This window comes from Aethalodelphis obliquidens, unplaced genomic scaffold, assembly GCF_003676395.1.
Source record: "Aethalodelphis obliquidens isolate GAN/ISIS:26980383/991018 unplaced genomic scaffold, ASM367639v1 scaffold23, whole genome shotgun sequence".
Taxonomy (NCBI): domain Eukaryota; kingdom Metazoa; phylum Chordata; class Mammalia; order Artiodactyla; family Delphinidae; genus Aethalodelphis; species Aethalodelphis obliquidens.
In genome coordinates this window covers 25,937,571-25,955,664 of record NW_020837967.1, presented here as the reverse complement: position 1 = coordinate 25,955,664, position 18,094 = coordinate 25,937,571, and the positions used below count along the sequence as shown (strand labels likewise).

General features: G+C 39.1%; 1 protein-coding gene across 8 annotated transcripts in view; it reads left to right on the top strand.

Moving 5' to 3' along the window:
- WAC (WW domain containing adaptor with coiled-coil) overlaps positions 1 to 18,094 on the top strand; it is an 84,728-nt gene that overhangs the window by 59,984 nt on the left and 6,650 nt on the right. For 7 of the 8 annotated variants that reach the window (XR_003436062.1, XM_027122026.1, XM_027122025.1 and 4 more), the window contains 4 exons: positions 11,057 to 11,302; positions 12,686 to 12,808; positions 13,667 to 13,815; positions 16,840 to 16,958. Coding sequence is in view for 7 of the 8 variants with exons in the window: in XM_027122026.1 (XP_026977827.1) it covers positions 11,057 to 11,302; positions 12,686 to 12,808; positions 13,667 to 13,815; positions 16,840 to 16,958 (637 nt within the window). In the remaining variant the exon portion in view is untranslated. Of the gene's footprint in view, positions 1 to 11,032; positions 11,303 to 12,685; positions 12,809 to 13,666; positions 13,816 to 16,839; positions 16,959 to 18,094 lie in introns of all 8 variants that reach the window. The other variant, XM_027122031.1, reaches the window with a different exon arrangement.

Below are 18,094 nucleotides of genomic sequence, written 5' to 3'. Positions count from 1 at the left end.
CGGGCCCAGCCGCTCCACAGCATGTGGGATCTTCCCGGACCTGGGCACAAACCCGCGTCCCCTGCATCGGCAGGCGGACTCCCAACCACTGTGCCACCAGGGAAGCCCTTGTTCTTTTTTCCTGCCCAACATGTCCTCTTTTGCTGGGTAGCAATTCTCGTGACTACCTTGTCTACATAAGTGACTCCCAGATCTTTATTTCTAACTCACACACGTCTGCTTCCTTCTCCAAGCAGTTGGTATTTGTTAACATCTCCCCAGAATATAGTGTGTCCTAAATTCCTCCCTTTTCCCACAGTTTCTAGGTTCTCAGTGACAACACTATCCTCCCAACCATTCCATGTTCTTCAACATTCTTGCCCATTCATCCATCAGCAAATCTTGGATTCTTCCTCCTGTGTCTTACTGGTGTGTATTGTTTCTCTCTCTTGTTATTGCCACTGCCATTATTGAGCCTCAGGTCATTGCTCTTGAAGTAACCTTCTGATAACTGCTGTGCTTCCTTCTACCCACTCTATCCACTTACAGTGACATCATTATAAAATTTAGATTGGATTGTGTTATTTCCTTGCTTAAAATTTTCTAATGGTTTTATCCAAAGGAGAAGTCCATACTTCTCAGTAAGATGATAGCAAGTCCTTGATAGTCTGGTTGCAGCCTGTCTTACTAGCTTGATCTCCAGTATTTCACTCTTAAACATTCCCTGTATAATTCATCTGCTGCAAACGTGTACAGTTTTTTAGATCGTGTTATGCTCTTTCATGTTTTGATCCTTTGCTGAAAAGGACGTATTCTTCCCTCCATTTCCGTTCTGTTGGACTCAGTTCCTTCTCTAAGGGCCAGCGGTGGTGTCCTTGGGTTCTCAGTGTCAGTTAACCTCTCAAACACTTTGTTTTTCTATTACTGCACTCACCACTTTACGATTTTAGTTCCTTCAATTAGACTATCCTGTGTAGGGTCAGACGTTATGATTTATTGCATTTTGTACTTTTTTCACTCCCTAACCTCTCCCTCGAAGCTTCAAGCACCATTCCTGACAAACTTAACGTAATTAAAGATTAACTGTGTACCAGGTTTGGTGCTAAATGTTTTGTACATATTTTAGGTTATTCCTTAAAACAACATTGTGAGGGAAAGAATTGTCTTCTTAGATATGAAGAGCCTGCACATTGCTGAAGTTGAAACATATGGTGTAAGAAGTGCTTCTCCAAAGTCCACGTTCTTTCCATAAAACTGTGCGCAATGAAAGACATCACCAGTCTATATTAGTTTGGACTCCAGTAATTCAAAACTCCTCACAAATCTTAGGTGATTCATGTTTAAATTCTACAAAGTGTGTTTGCTGATCACGAACTTATTTTAAACTTACAGGAAGAAACTTGATTATCTTGGAATTGCCTAGGTGTGGTGTATAGGGAAGATAGTACAGTCTTACCAAGTATTTCCCCTTGCATGTGAATTGAAGACAGTACTGTTTCCTTAAATAAATTGTATAACAATTTGGATCTTTTCAGATTGTTTTCCAGTTAGTCTAAGTTTGTGAAAGGTCCATTAATTTGCGGTATATTTTTTTCCTCAGTGGAGACATCCATGTTATTTAAGTTAAGCTTCCTATTGACTGTTGTCATCAACATAGTGATTTCCTTGTTTGGATTTTCCTTAACAAATAATTTATATTAAGAGGTTGATGGTTCAAATAAGATAGGTCTCTTGGTCTTAAGTGCTACTAGTGTAGCTAAACTGTATTTAAGGATGACAGCAATAGAATGCTCTAACAAATAACAGAAGAGCAGGAACTTTGTCCTAACCACTGCTGTATCCTTAGTACTTGACAGGTAATAGGCAGTCAGTTCAGTATTTGTGGTATATGGATAAATAACTGAAAGAATGGTAATGCATGTGTTGAGAGTTGGGGAAGCACCTACATTGGTCATGGTTTAAAAAACGTATTTGGAGAAGAAGAAGAATGTTATATGTGTTGTGCGTCTAATTAAAGAAGTAGATTGAGATCTGTTTAATGCCGCTGTGTCTTTTGATAAAAAGAGTCTTAGATAAATCAGTCTGTGCCTGCTTGAGGGACAGAAGTGTGGAGGAGCTGTGAAGCTCTTCAGTTCTGCAGAGAATAATCCTAGTGTTAGATAGGGTAAAACAAGGGCATCAGGTACCTCCTTTTAGATTTCTATCTGTTTCTTATGGTAACATTTGAACATCTCTTGGCAAGACTCCTTTATTGGACAGCCACATAACAAAGTACAGAGAAACTCTGATGTGCTTAAAAAAAAAAAGTCTAAAACCGAATTTTATAGGCTTGCAACCCGTTGACCATTCTAAACTGGTCCTGACCCCAGCCTCTTTTGCAGATTTGTGAAATGACAAAATAGGCAGGAGACGTGGGTCCTTGTTTTTTGATTTCGCCAAATAAGTGCCAGGGTCAGAAGAGTTTAATGACTTTTAAGTTTCTTATTTAATAATTTAGAGTTACAGTTTATTAACAGAGATAAGTTTGAAAAGTAAACAGAGCAGCCACAGAAGCAGACCTATTCAGTGACCTCAAGGCAGCTCTCAGAAAATCAGCCTGTCCAAAGAGTCACGTAGTTACATGCTGTTCTGTAGTCGGAATCTAATGGAAGGGGATTAGTCGTTCTTTAATGTGAGATGTGAGTTAGTCACTTGGAATAAACTTCCTTTTTGTGTTTTGATGATATTTGTAGACTGGGTGAAGTTAAAATGAACCTGAAGACTTTTCCCAGTGTGTTAACAGCAGTAATCTTTTATAGCCCACATAGGAGGTCATAGCTGGCTGAAAGTGGGACACATTTAGCTCTTCCTTGCTTTGCTTTAAACTACTTTTCAAACTACTTTTCGGATTACTAAATGTTCATGTAAAATTAGACCAATTGGCCATAGTAGAAGTACTTAAGTATTTGTTGAATAACTGAGGACGTTAACCAGGGGCGGGGGGTGGGGGGGGATTGGTGTTAGTCTGATTTAGTTAGTAAGTTTCACTAAAATTACATTATGTAATAAAGATGGCATTTTGAGCAGTGGGGCAGGGGAATACCTGTGATGAAAGAATGTTAGAAAATACTGTTTTTAACTTGAGGGGCAAGGAAGACCTTTTAAATGAGGACCCAAAACACATTTGCCTTAAAAAGTTGGTAAATTTGGCTACATAAGACATTTAAAACTTCTCTGTGACAGAGATACAATAAACAAAGGTTGAAAAAAAATACAAAATTGGGAGACAATATTTGCAACAAATATGAATAACGGTACATTAAGGCTACATTAAGAATTCATCAAAGCAGTATGAAAACCAACAATCCAATGGAAAGATGAGCAAAGTATCTGAACAGGCAGTTACAGGAGAGGAAGTTTAAATGGCCAGTCTTGCTCTACAACAGTTAGAAAAATTAGCTCAAAACGGAACAAGGACCTTAACTTAGGAGCTAAAAACTATAAAACTGTAAGAAAGCGAGGGAAAACCTTTATGACACAGGATTGGGTAGTGATTTCTTGGATATGACACCAAAAGCGTTGGCAACAGAAGAAAAAAATAGATACATTGGACCTCATCAAAATGAAAAACTTTTGTGCATCAAAGGACACTCTAGAGTGAAAAGACTGAACCCATGGAATGGGAGGAAATATTTATAAGTCATGTCTGATAAGGGATTAATAGCCAGAATATATGAATACAAAGTCCTGGAACTCAACAGTAAAATGAAACAGCTCAGTCCAAAAATGGGCAACGGAGTTGATGCGACATTTTTCCAAAGAACATAGTCTAATGGCCAGTAAGCACATAAAAAGGTGTTCGGCATCATTGGTCAACAGGGACAGAAAATCAAACCACAGTGAAATATCACTTCACACCCATTAGGATGACTACTGTATATATATTAAAAAAACAGTAGAAGACAACAAGTGTTTTTGAGGCCGTGGAGATTGAAACCCTTGTGTATTGCTGGTTGGAACGTAAAATAACACAGCTGCTGTGGAATACAGTTTGGCGGTTCCTCAAAAAGTGAAACATAAAATTACCATAGGATCCAGTGATTCCATGCCTAAGTATGTAATCAAAAGAATTGAAAACCAAGGAATCAAACGGGTATTTATACACGAGTGTTCGCAGTAGCACTATTCACAACAGCCAAATGGTGGAAACAACCCTAGTGTCCACCAGCAGATAAAGGATAAACAAAATGTGATTGATATATGTGTGTGTGTGTGTGTGTGTGTGTGTGTATACACACACACACATATATATATACACACATGCAGTATTAGCCTTAGAAAGGAGTGAAATTACGATAAACGCTGCAACGTGGATGAACTGTGAAAACCTTATGCTAAGTGACACAAAAGGACAAGTATTGTGTGATTCCACTTCTGGGGTACCTCGAATGGGCAAATTCATAGAGAGACAAACTAGAATAGTGCTCAACTTTGGTCTTGTGAGATGGGGAGCTGTGGTTTAATTGGGTAGAAAGTTTCTGTTTGGAAAGATGAAAAAGTTCTGGAGGTGAATTGTGGTGATGGTTGCATGACAGTGTGAATGTACTTAATGCTAATGAATTGTAAACCAGAAATGGTTAAAATGGTAAATTGTATGTTGTATATTTTACCAGCATAAAAGAATTCAAGAGAAAGATTACCAATACAATATTGGAAATCAAAATGAGATTTTTCACTCTTAAAGTTGGTGACAATTAACAGTTGACTGTAGGGAAACAAAACTGGTAGGAGTGTAGAAGGTGGTTATTATGGAGGTCACTTAAGTAAAATCTGTTAAAAGTTTTAAAATAGGCTTATCCTTTGTATGTATTAGCATAAAGATTTTCTCGGTTGAATAAAAGAGCAAGTTGCAAAAACATAATTGTTATAAAACATCAATTAATGCCATACTTATTTTTATGTACATTTTAAATGCATAGAAAAGTTCTGGACAGACACATTTAAAATTATGAATTATAGAGTAAAAAATAAATTAAAATGAAAGTCACAGATTATATACCCGGTGTTGTCACCTAGTTATCTTGCGGTTTTTTCTACTACACTTGTATACTTTGTTTTCCCTTATGATTCCTCCATGTTGTAACACCATTACTACACAATGGAACAAGCAGGCTGCCCTTGTTGCATCAGTAGTTTGAGCTTTACAGCCATATCCTGTTTAGTATTATGACGGCAACTGTCAGAACATTGTGGGAAATTAATGTTTAGAAATGCAGTCAGTACCTTTTACTCTTTACGTGCAGTATCTCGTTAGACCTTACTGCAGATTGAGGAGGAGTTATTTAGCATACCAGAAAAATGTAGGTCAGAAAATTTTGACTTTGGTCTGTGTTGTCTTGGGTATTTTGAAAGGGTGCCTATAATTAGAAGAGGTGAGTGGTTATTATCTTAAGCCTTAAAAAGTTAGGTTATAGTACATTTCTCTGTGAAGTCTAATCTTTGGTAGGTTACTCCCCCTACTGGTAAAAATTGGAAGTATAAATGAATAATTCATAATTACAAGCATAAAGGGAGAGAAAAAGGTTTTATCAAAGTTTATATACACAATTTAAATTAAAATCAAAGAGTAACATTTATTTCATGGCTTACGATAAGAATTGGTTAGAGATCTACAAATGATAGAAAAACATCAGGTAGGAAAGTGACCTTAAAGCTCATTTTAAGTTTAAAATACCATAGGACAACATCACCACATATCCTTAAAAAAATCATAGGCACACACGTGCACACATACACACAAAATAAAAAAATAAACATGGTAGAGCTAAAATTGGATACCGTTGTTTTGCCAAAAGCTGAAAAAATAGGCTTAAAGCAACCTAGGTTTCTTTAATGCTTGGAAAAGTTTGCATTTAAAGAATGAGACTAGAGGCTGATGTTAAAAAGCAGAAGAGCCTTTTGAAATGGCTTTGTAACGTAAAACACTACATTAATTTTCTTAAGTTCATTATTTGTCTTTATTTTCAAAGATCCAGATTTTTAATTTTAGTTTGATACAAAACTGTTTAAACATGAAGTATGTTAACCTAACATTGTAACAGATTCCGGATTAAAAAGGCAAATAGAAATGTTAATTAAAATTAAATATCTGTGTAGAAAAAGCACACTTAATGACTGTGTATTTGTTCTGAATAGTTGCTTGTTGCCTTTGAGTGTTTAAAAAAAGAAGAAGGGGGTTGAGGATTTTATGATTATTAAAATAAATCTAAATAAGTTGTTTGTCTCTAAGACTATGTAGTATTACTTAGCTTTATGAAAAAATAGCATAAAGTGAGCTGTTCATTGCCTGCTCAATGAATTATTTTTGGAGACCTTAGGCTTTTCCTCCCCATTATAAGTTTTGAACGTAGAGCTTAAGAAGAACAGCACAGACACAGGCACCTGAGCCTTTCTTGCCTAATCAGGCGTCCAGTCAACAGGTACGTGCTGAGGCCATCTTGGTGCCAGATCCCATTTTGCACCAGAGCTACAGGGATAAATACAACAAAATTCTTCTCCTGAAAGAGTTCATTTTCTGACAGAAGAGAGATCATAAGCTGTATAATAGGAGATGCTGGGTAACGTCTGTGGTAGGGCGCTCTGAACGCAGAGGAGTGGCACCCAACCAATAGCTTTCGTTTATATATATATTTTTTTTTTTTTTTTTTTTTTTTTTGCGGTACGCAGGCCTCTCACTGTTGTGGCCTCTCGAGACTGTTGCGGAGCGCAGGCTCAGCGGCCATGTCTTACAGGCCCAGCCGCTCCGCGGCATGTGGGATCTTCCCAGACCGGGGCACGAACCCGTGTCCCCTGCATCGGCAGGCGGACTCTCAAGCACTGCGCCACCAGGGAAACGCCTTTCGTTTATATTTTCATGATGAAACCAAGACTGCCTTTCAGGGTAGCATTTTATATTTTTATCACAATTATTTTTCTCAATTATACTACTAGATGGAGGCAAGTAGTATTAAAAATGTTTAAGATGTAACACACTTCCGGAGGGCATTTGTGTGGGTGTGTCCTTTAGGAAGAAGGGGGTGAGTGGAGCTGTCTTTAAAAATAAATAACTGGTGTGCAAATAGCATGCTGAAGACCTACCTGGAAAAGCAGTTTCGCTTTGCTGTCTTTGATCTTGCCCTTTCTCCACTAGTTCTCTGTGTTTGTGCTAGATTTTTAAAAATTTTGTTTTGGTTTTGTTTCCTTTTGTTTTTTGAAGTTAAAAGGAATCTGGGAAGTTCTCTCTTTTTTCATAACCAACAAGGTGTGCCAGAATCACCCATGGAACTGGAAGTTCACCATATGCTCAGACACCTCAGCCCCGCCCCGTTCGTTAGAGCTGGGGTGGAGCCCTGGTATCTGTTTTTTGTTTTTAAACTTGGATAAGTCCTATCAAAGTCAGACCTTTTAAAAAGAGAAATTCTGGCCTTCAGAGATGTTGCTTGCTCAAGGTTCCCGTAAGTATTGAGTAGTAGTAACTGGTTTCCATACTGTTCATTAATAATCTCTCACAAAACTGCAAACGAAATTCCTCCTCAGGATACACATACGTATTTACATTGTTACCTTATTTCTTTGTGGTGATATGTATCTTCTGTTTTGGAGTGTTTTCCTTTTCCTGGATTGAATGGCAACACTGAAGAATTTTCAAGCCTTTGTTAATTTTTCAAATCTGTGGATAGATTTAGCAGAATTGAAACAAATTAGGAAACAACTTACACCTTCTCCAACTCCTATCATTAAAGGCAGAGGAAAACCATAGTAAACGTAACAAAAGGGTCATTTCAGAGGGATATAAGTACTAATTTAATTGTTCATGCAGGAAGTAAAAACAGAGAACTTGTTTCATTCTAAACATCATTAAGATGCCCCTAAACTGTTTATTCCTTAAGCTGAACCTTAAGGTATATGATCTGGAGAGGACTGCTGCTATAGTCTATAATTGCCTAATAAAATGTAATAACTGACACAAGGAAGGAATAAACTTTTCACAAGGAAGATCTTATTTCCTTCGTTTCTTTTTTTTTTCTTTCTTTCTTTCTTTTTTTTTTTTTTTGGCGGTACCCGGGCCTCTCACTGTTGTGGCCTCTCCCACTGCGGAGCACAGGCTCCGGACGCGCAGGCTCAGCGGCCATGGCTCACGGGCCCAGCCGCTCCGTGGCATGTGGGATCTTCCCGGACCGGGGTACGAACCTGTGTCCCCTGCATCGGCAGGCAGACTCTCAACCACCGCACCACCAGGGATGCCTACCTTCAAGTTTCTTTATACTTGTTTATGATTCCAAAACAGCAAAGCTGAACACGGTAGGCAATCTGCTAGACTTAGAGACTACCTCCTTTAAAATGTGTGCCTTTTAAAATGAAAATATCTGCCTTACAAAAATGAATATGTCTTAGACCTTCTGAGTGGATCATGCGAGATCAACACATCTGTGAAATCTACTGAAAGTAGCTATTGTCCCTATAGGTGTTTTGACCATTACAGTAGTGTAAAAAGGCCGTAGAGGAGGTTTTTTTTTTTTTTTTCTTTTTTTTTTTGGCAGTAAACTTGCTATTCAGTAGTAATTCCTGGCTTCTTTGGGGCCATGATGATTAATGAATGTTTAGTTCCTAGAATTGGGAGTGAAGATTTATACTTATTAGGTAGCAATGTAATATTCAAATGTAGTGTTCCTGAAACTTTTATACATCATAGTAGCAGTCTTAATTCAGTTATATAATGTATATATGAGCTTGAAAATCTCCAAGAAATGGGTATATATGGGAAATTCAAGAGCCTTTCAGCCAAGATTTTAAGAGACTGTATGAATATCTTGAATACTCTAGTCTTAATGTCGTTACCTATGGGACCTTGGTTTCTAATTGTTTCCTCCATTACAGTGACTGTATTAGTAAAATTTCATGGTATAAAAATACCAGTTTATGTTCTTCCTGTTGGTGGACATGTGTTTTGTTGCTAGTTTTGTGCTAAAATAAGAAGAGAAGCATAACACTGTTAGGAGAATTGTTGACTATTTCTCCAAATTGACGTACGTTAGAGTTTCTCTAAGGGTGTATACCTAAGGGGAATTACTGGGTCGCAAAGTGCACGTAGCTCCAATTTTTCTAGATGATGTCAAGTTGTTTTCCAGTGTGGTTATATGAGTTTAGTCTCCACCTGAGATGTTAGGTGTTTCCATTACTACTTGAGAACATTCGGTATTGTTAGACTTTGGACATTTTTGTCAGTCTGATGAACGTAAAAGAATATTCTGTTGCTTTTTAATTTGCGTTTTTCTGATTATCAATGAAGTTGAGCATCCTTTGTGTTTTTTAAGCCATTCACAATTCTTCTGTGAATTGTCTCCTTGTCTTCTGTTCACCTTTCTGTTGTTTAGTCTGTCTGCTTTGATTTATAGGAGTTCCTTAAAGTAGTTTGGTCACCAGTACTTTGGGTGTAATTGTTTTGCTCTTTGTTATTTTCTGCATCCTCACATCAAAGTTATTTTCCTGTGTTTTCATCTACTAGTTCTAAAGACTTAAATATATATACAGAAGTCTAACCTGCCTTAAATTGGTTTTGTTTTAAATGTTAAAGTTTTTATGTCTGGCAAGGCATGTTAGTAGCTGTGTTCTTTTTTTTTTTTGCGGTACGCGGGCCTCTCACTGCTGTGGCCTCTCCCGTTGCGGAGCACAGGCTCTGGACGCGCAGGCTCAGCGGCCATGGCTCATGGGCCCAGCCGCTCCGTAGCATTTGGGATCTTCCCAGACCGGGGAACGAACCCACGTCCCCTCATTGGCAGGCGGACTCTCAACCAGTGCGCCACCAGGGAAGCCTGCTGTGTTCTTTCTTTAAAGAATTTTGTGGCTCTTACTAGCCCATACGTCTTCAAAATACGTTATAGAATTGGCTTGTCAAATGCTACCAAAATGCTGTTGGGCTTTTAATTTCAGTTACGTTGAATCTATGTAAGTAATTTGCAAGGATGGCTTTCGAAGGATAATTTTTTATGCGTGTTTAATACTTTTTAAACACTGAGGGGGTCTTGTGGGAGTTTCTTTTAAAAGTATCTTTTTTAGTGCTAATAATCATTAAGTGATACAAATAGAGGTAGTTCATTACTTTATATTTTTAAATCCGAAAGATTTAAAAGTATGTAATTCTAAAACTCAGTTGTAAGGACGAAAGTTCAAAGTAGGAGTCTCCTCTTAGGCATCACATCCTTAGTCCATTCTGGGGTTGCTCACCACCGTGACTATCCTGATTGATATTAAGGCTGTTGTCACGTTTAAGTAGACTGTTTTTGTGCTCATAAGCATTTTCACCTTATTTTATGATGCATAGAAATTAAGTCTTGGAGAATTGTATTGTCCCTTTATATCCTAATGGAAGCTTATTTGAAAGTGTAGTTAATACAGGACAATACCATGGAGATATTGTGGGTTCAGTTCCAGACCACCACAGTGAAGCAGGTCTCACAATAAAACAAGTCAAACAATTTTTTTGGTTTCCCAGTGTAATATAAAAGTTGTATTTACACTATACTGTAGTCTGTTAAGTGTGCCATAGCATTATATCTAAAAAACAAAGTATACCTTAATTTAAAAAGAATGCTGTTGGAAAAATGGCACGGAGAGACTTGCCCAATACAGGGTTGCTGCAGCACCTTCAATTTGTTGGCTGGGGCGGGGGTGGGGGGGAAGAAAAAGGCAGCAACTGCAAAATGTAATAAAGGCAGAATGCAGTACAAGAAGGTGTGCTTGTGCATGTGTTTGAGACAGCATTACTAATAGAGTGTGGTACTGTGAGACTCAGACATGGGTATGGTAGAGTCACTGCCTTGCCAGGTTTTGTGACTTCAAGCAAGTTATGTAATCTTTTTCAGTTTTCTCATCTATGAAATGTGTGCCTCATATCTAGTCAGCTAGATATTTACTGAGCCCCCTCTGTGCTACCTTGTAAATACTAAATGAGCTTACTTGAGTTAGGTGCCTGCCACGTGGGTGTTGCTTGTTTGATGTTGGTTCCAGTTTCCTCTATTGAAGTAATGTTTTTCAGCTTTATTATCTCCTTTTTATTTAGAATCTACATCAGGAGACAAATCGGTGTCACACTCTTGCACAACTCCTTCCACGTCTTCTGCCTCTGGACTGAACCCCACGCCTGCCCCTCCAGCCTCTGCTTCAGCAATGCCTGTCTCTCCTGTCCCACAGTCACCAATACCTCCATTGCTGCAGGACCCAAACCTGCTCAGACAGTTGCTTCCTGCTTTGCAAGCCACGCTGCAGCTCAACAATTCTAACGTGGACATGTCCAAGATAAACGAAGGTAATCCTCATGGTGGTAATTTCTACAAAGTTCGCTGTTGTGCAAAATTATGTAATTAGTAAAATCCCCAGTATAGGAATGGTCTTGTTTTGTTTTGAAATTCACATTTGAACTTCATGCTTTGGAGTTTATATCCCCCATAGCTTAATTTGTTACTATAATTGAATTAGCAATACTTGGATTTTCTGTGTATTTTTCAAGACTTGCTGCGTACCTGGTAGTTACTGGAGATAACTGTTCCATCAGCTTAATATATATGGCGAATGTTTTTTTTCTTTTTAAGTGAAAACAGAAAAAAGAATATTTGCTAAAACTGATACGGAAACACCTGGTTTCTAACATAGTTCAAGCAATCTCATGTACATCGGTAAATGATTATTTGGAATATTTAAAATATGCTAATTACTAAGAATAGGAATTCAGGTAGTTCTTAAACTACTTACACACTTTTGAGAAGGGAAGTAATGGATAACATTATGCTATTTTTCCTAGTTAATTGCATTGTTAATTCCAACTTGGCTTTTCAGTGTACCACTAAAGTATTTGGGCAGCCACCTCAAAGAAGTCTGAATAAAAGTGGATGTAGTTTTTAATCCGTAAACCATTCAGATTGAAACATTAAGCCTTATGGACATTATAAAATTTTCTGTGTGTGTACACTTCCACATAAGTGGTTAAGTTCTTCCTTTACCCTAAAAATGGAGCTATCTTAGGCTAGTTGGTCATTAATCTTCCATTCTTATTCTCTTCAGCATTTCTGTATTTGTTGTTTGATAGGTAAACATTTTACTGGGCAAAGTGGGGCTTTTAAACATTTTGAAGAAATGATAGCCTAAGCAAACGTCAATAATAAAAGATCTTATGCTTCAGAAATACATGGTATTCCAAAGTACCCAGCTTTTAATATCCATTTTGAAAGCTTGTTGTGGGTGGGTGTTGATGTAGGGTTTGAGTGCTCAGCTGGTGTAACGATGCATTCCGATGAAATAACTGCTGTTTACCTAGTTAATTCCAAGTAATGTACTAAGTACGTTGCCTGTGTACGGATAGGTTTCTGGTATAATCAGAAGTTCCGGTGAATACTCTTTGCTGTTTTAAAAGTCTCATAGAGGAGTTTCCTTTAACTGGACACCTAAACTTTACTGTAAAGGAAACTCTACTGTTTTATTATATAAACCCACTAAACTTCTTTGCCTTTGCCTCAGATCATTTCACATCTCTAGGCTCATTGTATTACTCCTATCTTCTAGACTTTTATTTTGGGAATTCTAGTATGGAAACACTCCAGATTTTTTCTGGGTTCCTTTTGAGTTTTCAAGTTGTAACTAATACCACATATGCCACTGTGTTTTTATTTGAATTTAAGATGTAATATGTTTATAGTTCTTACAGCAGCTGTGACCCAAGCCTCATTGCAGTCTATCATTCATAAGTTTCTCACTGCTGGACCATCTGCTTTCAACATGACTTCTCTGATCTCTCAAGCTGCTCAGCTCTCTACACAAGGTACTTATACTCTTAGATGCCTCTAGAATTGTGTCCTGGTGGGGGCAGGTGGGATTCGTAGCAGATTTTTCTTTAGTCTTTGAAGAGAGCGTAGCTATGATATTTTTATTTTGATTTTTTAACACTGCTGTATACAAGTAGTATTTTTCTTTACCTTTTTAGATGAAACAAGCTTTTGACATATATCTTGCACTGTTGCCATCATATCTGCAATATAATCTATATTTAATTCAGCATTTAAGTCGTTAGTGAGATATTTTACTCCAAAGCTAAAGTAAACTATGATATAGCCTCAATCTTTGCGAATCGCTGGATCTGTTTTAAGAGTTGAAGTTTGCTTCAAGTTGGTGTTAGATGGGTTTTGACCAGAGGATGCAGAAACGCGCAAGCCCTGCCTTGAGTTAGCCAGCCCTCTTCCCCGTGCAGGAGCCAACGGGGCACGAAGGAGCACGTGGGGAATGGAAGGGTTGCCTGGCTTGCCCCCAGCCCCGGTGCCGAAAGCCGCCGAAGCAGCAGGAGTGTCTGGCCTACTGGCGCAGCGCATGAGGGCCACCAGCCCTTGGGCGGCCTCGAGGGGCGGGGGCCTGAGGGGACGGCCAGGCCTCCTCGTAGGGTGAGGAGGAGGCAGCGAGGGCGAGGTGAGGCCTTCTGGTGAGTGCGTTCTCAGACGCAGTGGGGGCCGCACTGGGTGTGCCGGTCTCGCTCAGCAGCTCATTTGGTCAGTGTGACCCCAGCGAGTGCTTAGATGCTGACTTCTTCAGATAGCTGTTCTCTCTGGGGCTGTGGGGCGCGTGGAGAGACGTGCAGATTTCCTGCACATGCACTACAGCGGCTTTTGGTTTACTTCACCCTTCACAGCCCAGCCGTCTAATCAGTCTCCGATGTCTTTGACGTCTGACGCGTCATCCCCGAGATCCTATGTGTCTCCGAGAATAAGCACACCTCAGACGAACGCAGTCCCTGTCAAGCCTTTGGCTAGTACTCCTCCTGTTTCATCACAGCCCAAGGTATGTCGCCCTTGAGGGAAACTGGGAAAGACACCGCTTCTGGTTAAAGCAAGTTTCATGATGTTTTAGAATATTGGAGAAAAAGCTCTCTTTCGGGAATGAGGTAGTGGTGGGATGAATGACAGGTGAGTGAGAATAGGTTCAGGTTAAACTCTCAGTTGATGGCTTGGAGGAGGGAATTGCATCGTGCCACTTCTATACACTGGTTCTCTTCTCTTCGTTGGCTTTGTGGATAAAGAAGGTATACTAATTGAGTCTTAATATTTGTAGAATTTTTAGACTGACATATCAGAACATGTTTTCCAGTGATTTTCTCCATACTTTTTTTTTTTTTTAACAGCTTTATGGGAGTGTAATTGCTTCACAGTGGTGTGTTAGTTTCTACTTTATAACAAAGTGAATCAGCTTTATGTACACATATATCCCCATATCCCCTCCCTCTTGCGTCTCCCTCCCACCCTCCCTATCCCACCCCTCTAGGGGGTCACAAAGCACCAAGCTGATCTCCCGGTGCTATGCAGCTGCTTCCCACTAGCTATCTATTTTACATTTGGTAGTGTATATACGTCCATGCCACTCTCACTTCATCCCAGCTTACCCTTCCCCCTCGCCGTGTCCTCAAGTCCATTCTCTACGTCTGTGTCTTTATTCCTGTCCTGCCCCTAGGTTTTTCAGAACCTTTTTTTTTTTTTTAGATTACGTATATATGCATTAGCATATGGTATTTGTCTTTCTCTTTCTGACTGACTTCACTCTGTATGACAGACTCTAGGTGCATCCATCTGTCTACAAATTATAGAAATGAGTCAGTTTCTGTGCTGAGAGCTTTATATATATTATATTAATTTTCACATCAGCTACTATTTGCTTCATTTAATAGAAAATGAAATCTTCCGTTAAGTCTGATGTTTGTGGTCAAGTCAGATTTTGAGACCTAGGCCTTTCTGAGCACAGAACCCATTTCATTAATACTAAGCTACACTGCCTGGTTTTCCCAGCGAAATCGCGTATGGCTGGCTCCTCAGAGCACGGTTAGAAAGTTGCTGGTTTCTATTCTTACTGGACTGTGAACAGGACCTTACCATGCTACTGCCAATTTTATATTACATCCTTTGAGTCTTACGCACAAATTCATAAGCGGTTCCCAGTCACACTCATTCTTTGCTTTGTAGCATACCACCAGTAAAACTTGAGCTGTTTGGAAGTTGGAATGTACAGGTTTAATTTTTTTTTTTAATTAACCCTTACTGGTAACTATAGGAGGAAATTCTTTTTAGTTGTAAAACAGTGGGCTGTTTGAAACTTTCATGCCAAAGAATTCTTTATTCAAATAAAATCATAAGGGCTTCCCTGGCAGCGCAGTGGTTGAGAGTCCGCCTGCCGATGCAGGGGACACGGCTTTGTGCCCGGTCCGGGAAGATCCCACATGCCGCGGAGCGGCTGGGCCCATGAGCCATGGCCGCTGAGCCTGCGCGTCCAGAGCCTGTGCTCCGCAGTGGGAGAGGCCACAACAGTGAGAGGCCCGCGTACCGCAAAAAAATAAAATCATAAGCAGAAGCTTGAAAATAAAAATGTATTGAAACAGCTTGAAATCGATGGTGGGCCGGCTCTCAGGTCTTCTATTCTATTGGCTCATCTTCCCTACATTCCCTACATCAGCCATTTGTCTGTGTGTGTTTTGGAGTCAGTCTAGATTAAGTTTTTAAATTTTGAGTTACAATTGTTAGTTTTTTGTGCAGTTCTTGTTTGCCTGTATTTTGATGGGAGAAGAATTAAAAGGTGAGTTTTAGCAAAAGAGACCTTATTCTTAGAGCTTACAGCTCATCTTGCGGTGGTGTTCTAGGAGTACGTGGCATGAGTGGCAGTGTTGGGTTTACCGTCGGTCCTAACATTGTCACTTCAAATCCTTTTAAGCAGGTGGCTCTGAGTTTTTGCATTAAAAACTTACAAGTTGTTTTTAAAAGTAAGTGGACATTTGATCTCACAAAAAAATTCTTTATAAAAGAACATACTCTTCTATATTCAGAAGTAGCAGTGCTAACCAGAGTTGTTTGGGGCGATATTAATTATCCCCCCCCCCCCCATAACAGCCTCTGCTGCTGAACCGTGTGACTTAATCACAGGTGCCTCCGTCTGCCTTCGTGCCTTAATTTCGGGCTTCCATTTTTGACTCCTTGTTTTCTCCCTGTCGTATCTGAATGTGAATCATACTAGGTTGGCCAAAGAGTTCGTTCGGGTTTTTCATAACATCTTACACAAAAACCCAAATGAACTTTTTGGCCACCCTAATATATGTGTCCCCACTGTAGTCATGGACCTCTTGGTCTGCCTGTATAGGGTGACATCTCTTTGAAGCCCACTCCAGTTGAATTGTGTATGGGCCGTAGCTCATTCTCTGATAGACCGGTGTATACATTCTCTTCGTATGTGGTTGAAATTTGAGCAGCTGTATTTGTATGATGTGGTAACATATTTATTTTTATTGATACAGGAATAACAGTAAATCAAAAGAGGTATTATAGTGTACTGGAGAGAAAACTGGGCTCAAAATCAGGAGAACTAGTTTCTTATGCTGGTTTGCTAAGTAATTTTTTGGCCCAGGGCTGTTTTATGAAATTAGATCTAAGTCTCAGAACTTGACTTTCTTCTAACTACATGACCTTTGGAAACTCATTTGATTCTACTTCTTTAAACCTCTAGATTATATAAAGTGTTTAAGATTACTAACTAGACTTAGAGGAGTATGTGGATTTCGGCCCTAAATGACAATAGTTTAACACAATTGAATGTGGCTGTATCACTTATACTGATCTTATTAGGTAAGGACTTCTAATACTAATCTTATTAGGTAAGGACAGTTAGGACTACTCTTGTTACCTTAAAAATCACTGAATAGAAATAATTGGGAAGATAATAGAATAATAATAGAAATAATTTCATTGGTAGAACTTTTCGTTCTTATCTAGTTTTCATGCTTTTTGTCTCTGTGGCAAAGCCTTGTCTCACCAGAGTTTGACGTTTCAGGTTAGTACTCCGGTAGTTAAGCAAGGACCAGTTTCCCAATCAGCCACGCAGCAGCCTGTGCCTGCTGACAAGCAGCAGGGCCATGAACCTGCCTCTCCTCGAAGTCTTCAGCGCTCACAGTAAGTTGATGTGGCGTGTTGAGGCCACGTTGTTTTTTCCTTAATATGGCATATTGCCATACTGTTTGGATGTTATTTTATATGTATATATGTAGTAGAACTTGATCTTGGAAGAATCCGTGAATAGCTTAACCATAGTTTTGTGGATTACAAAATTTACAAAGGCAAATCTTACTACAATAAGTAGATTGTCTCTAGTAATGAATCCTGGGTTAATTTGAAGAAAGTGGCTCTTTCTTTAGAATTTTACTTGGTGAACTGTGATGGGGGGGTAGTAACATGTGATACTTGCAGAGGGCACGTGATTTTATACTACTTCATTAGTTGGAAATGATACCATTTTTAACCTCCTGATAGCAGTTTAGATTTGAATGTATTGATAAAGCCAAATATCTCACATCTGAAAGTTGGGCCAGTACTTTACAGCTGGGGGGTGTGTGTGTGTGTGTGTGTGCGCGTGTGTGTGTGTGTGCGTGTGTGCGCGCGCGTGTGTGCGTGTGTGCGCGCGTGTGTGTCTTTCCTAATAATAGCCTCAACTCTGACCCTGTACGGATTGCTTGTCAGATACAGAGCTGTATTGTGTTGTCGGTTTTCTTTGTTAATTAACTTTAAATGATTTTAATTTGATTGATTTTCCTATTTCTATTTCTTGTTATGAGGTGGCAACATAATTCAACTGTTGTTTTTATTGTTGTTTTCTAAACAAGCATTTCAGAGCATATACATCCACATGAGAGTTGTTCCCTTCAAAATGATCACTTTGGGAAACTATCTACTGCAGCAGTGTTGCCATTGCTCAGAACATTTGGGGGAAATTCTTTTTTTTAAATTGGCATTAGAGGCTGCAGTATAATTGTAAATATCCTCAGTGGTGAAAACGCTTCATCCTTTGGGAGACTTAGTTTTTGGAAATAACTGATGTGAAGCAGGTAGGAAATCAACTTGGGTGATTATTTATATCCCCGAATCCTAGCCCAAGCCATATAGTTTCAGAAGAAGATAAGCAACCTCAGAGTGTTGCTTTTTTTGGTCTTATTTTGCCACTAAACTCATTCATTGTTTTGCAATTAAAAGTTTTTTGCTTCACATTATTTCACCCTCTGATTCAGCACTTTATTCTGATATTAAACAGTCAG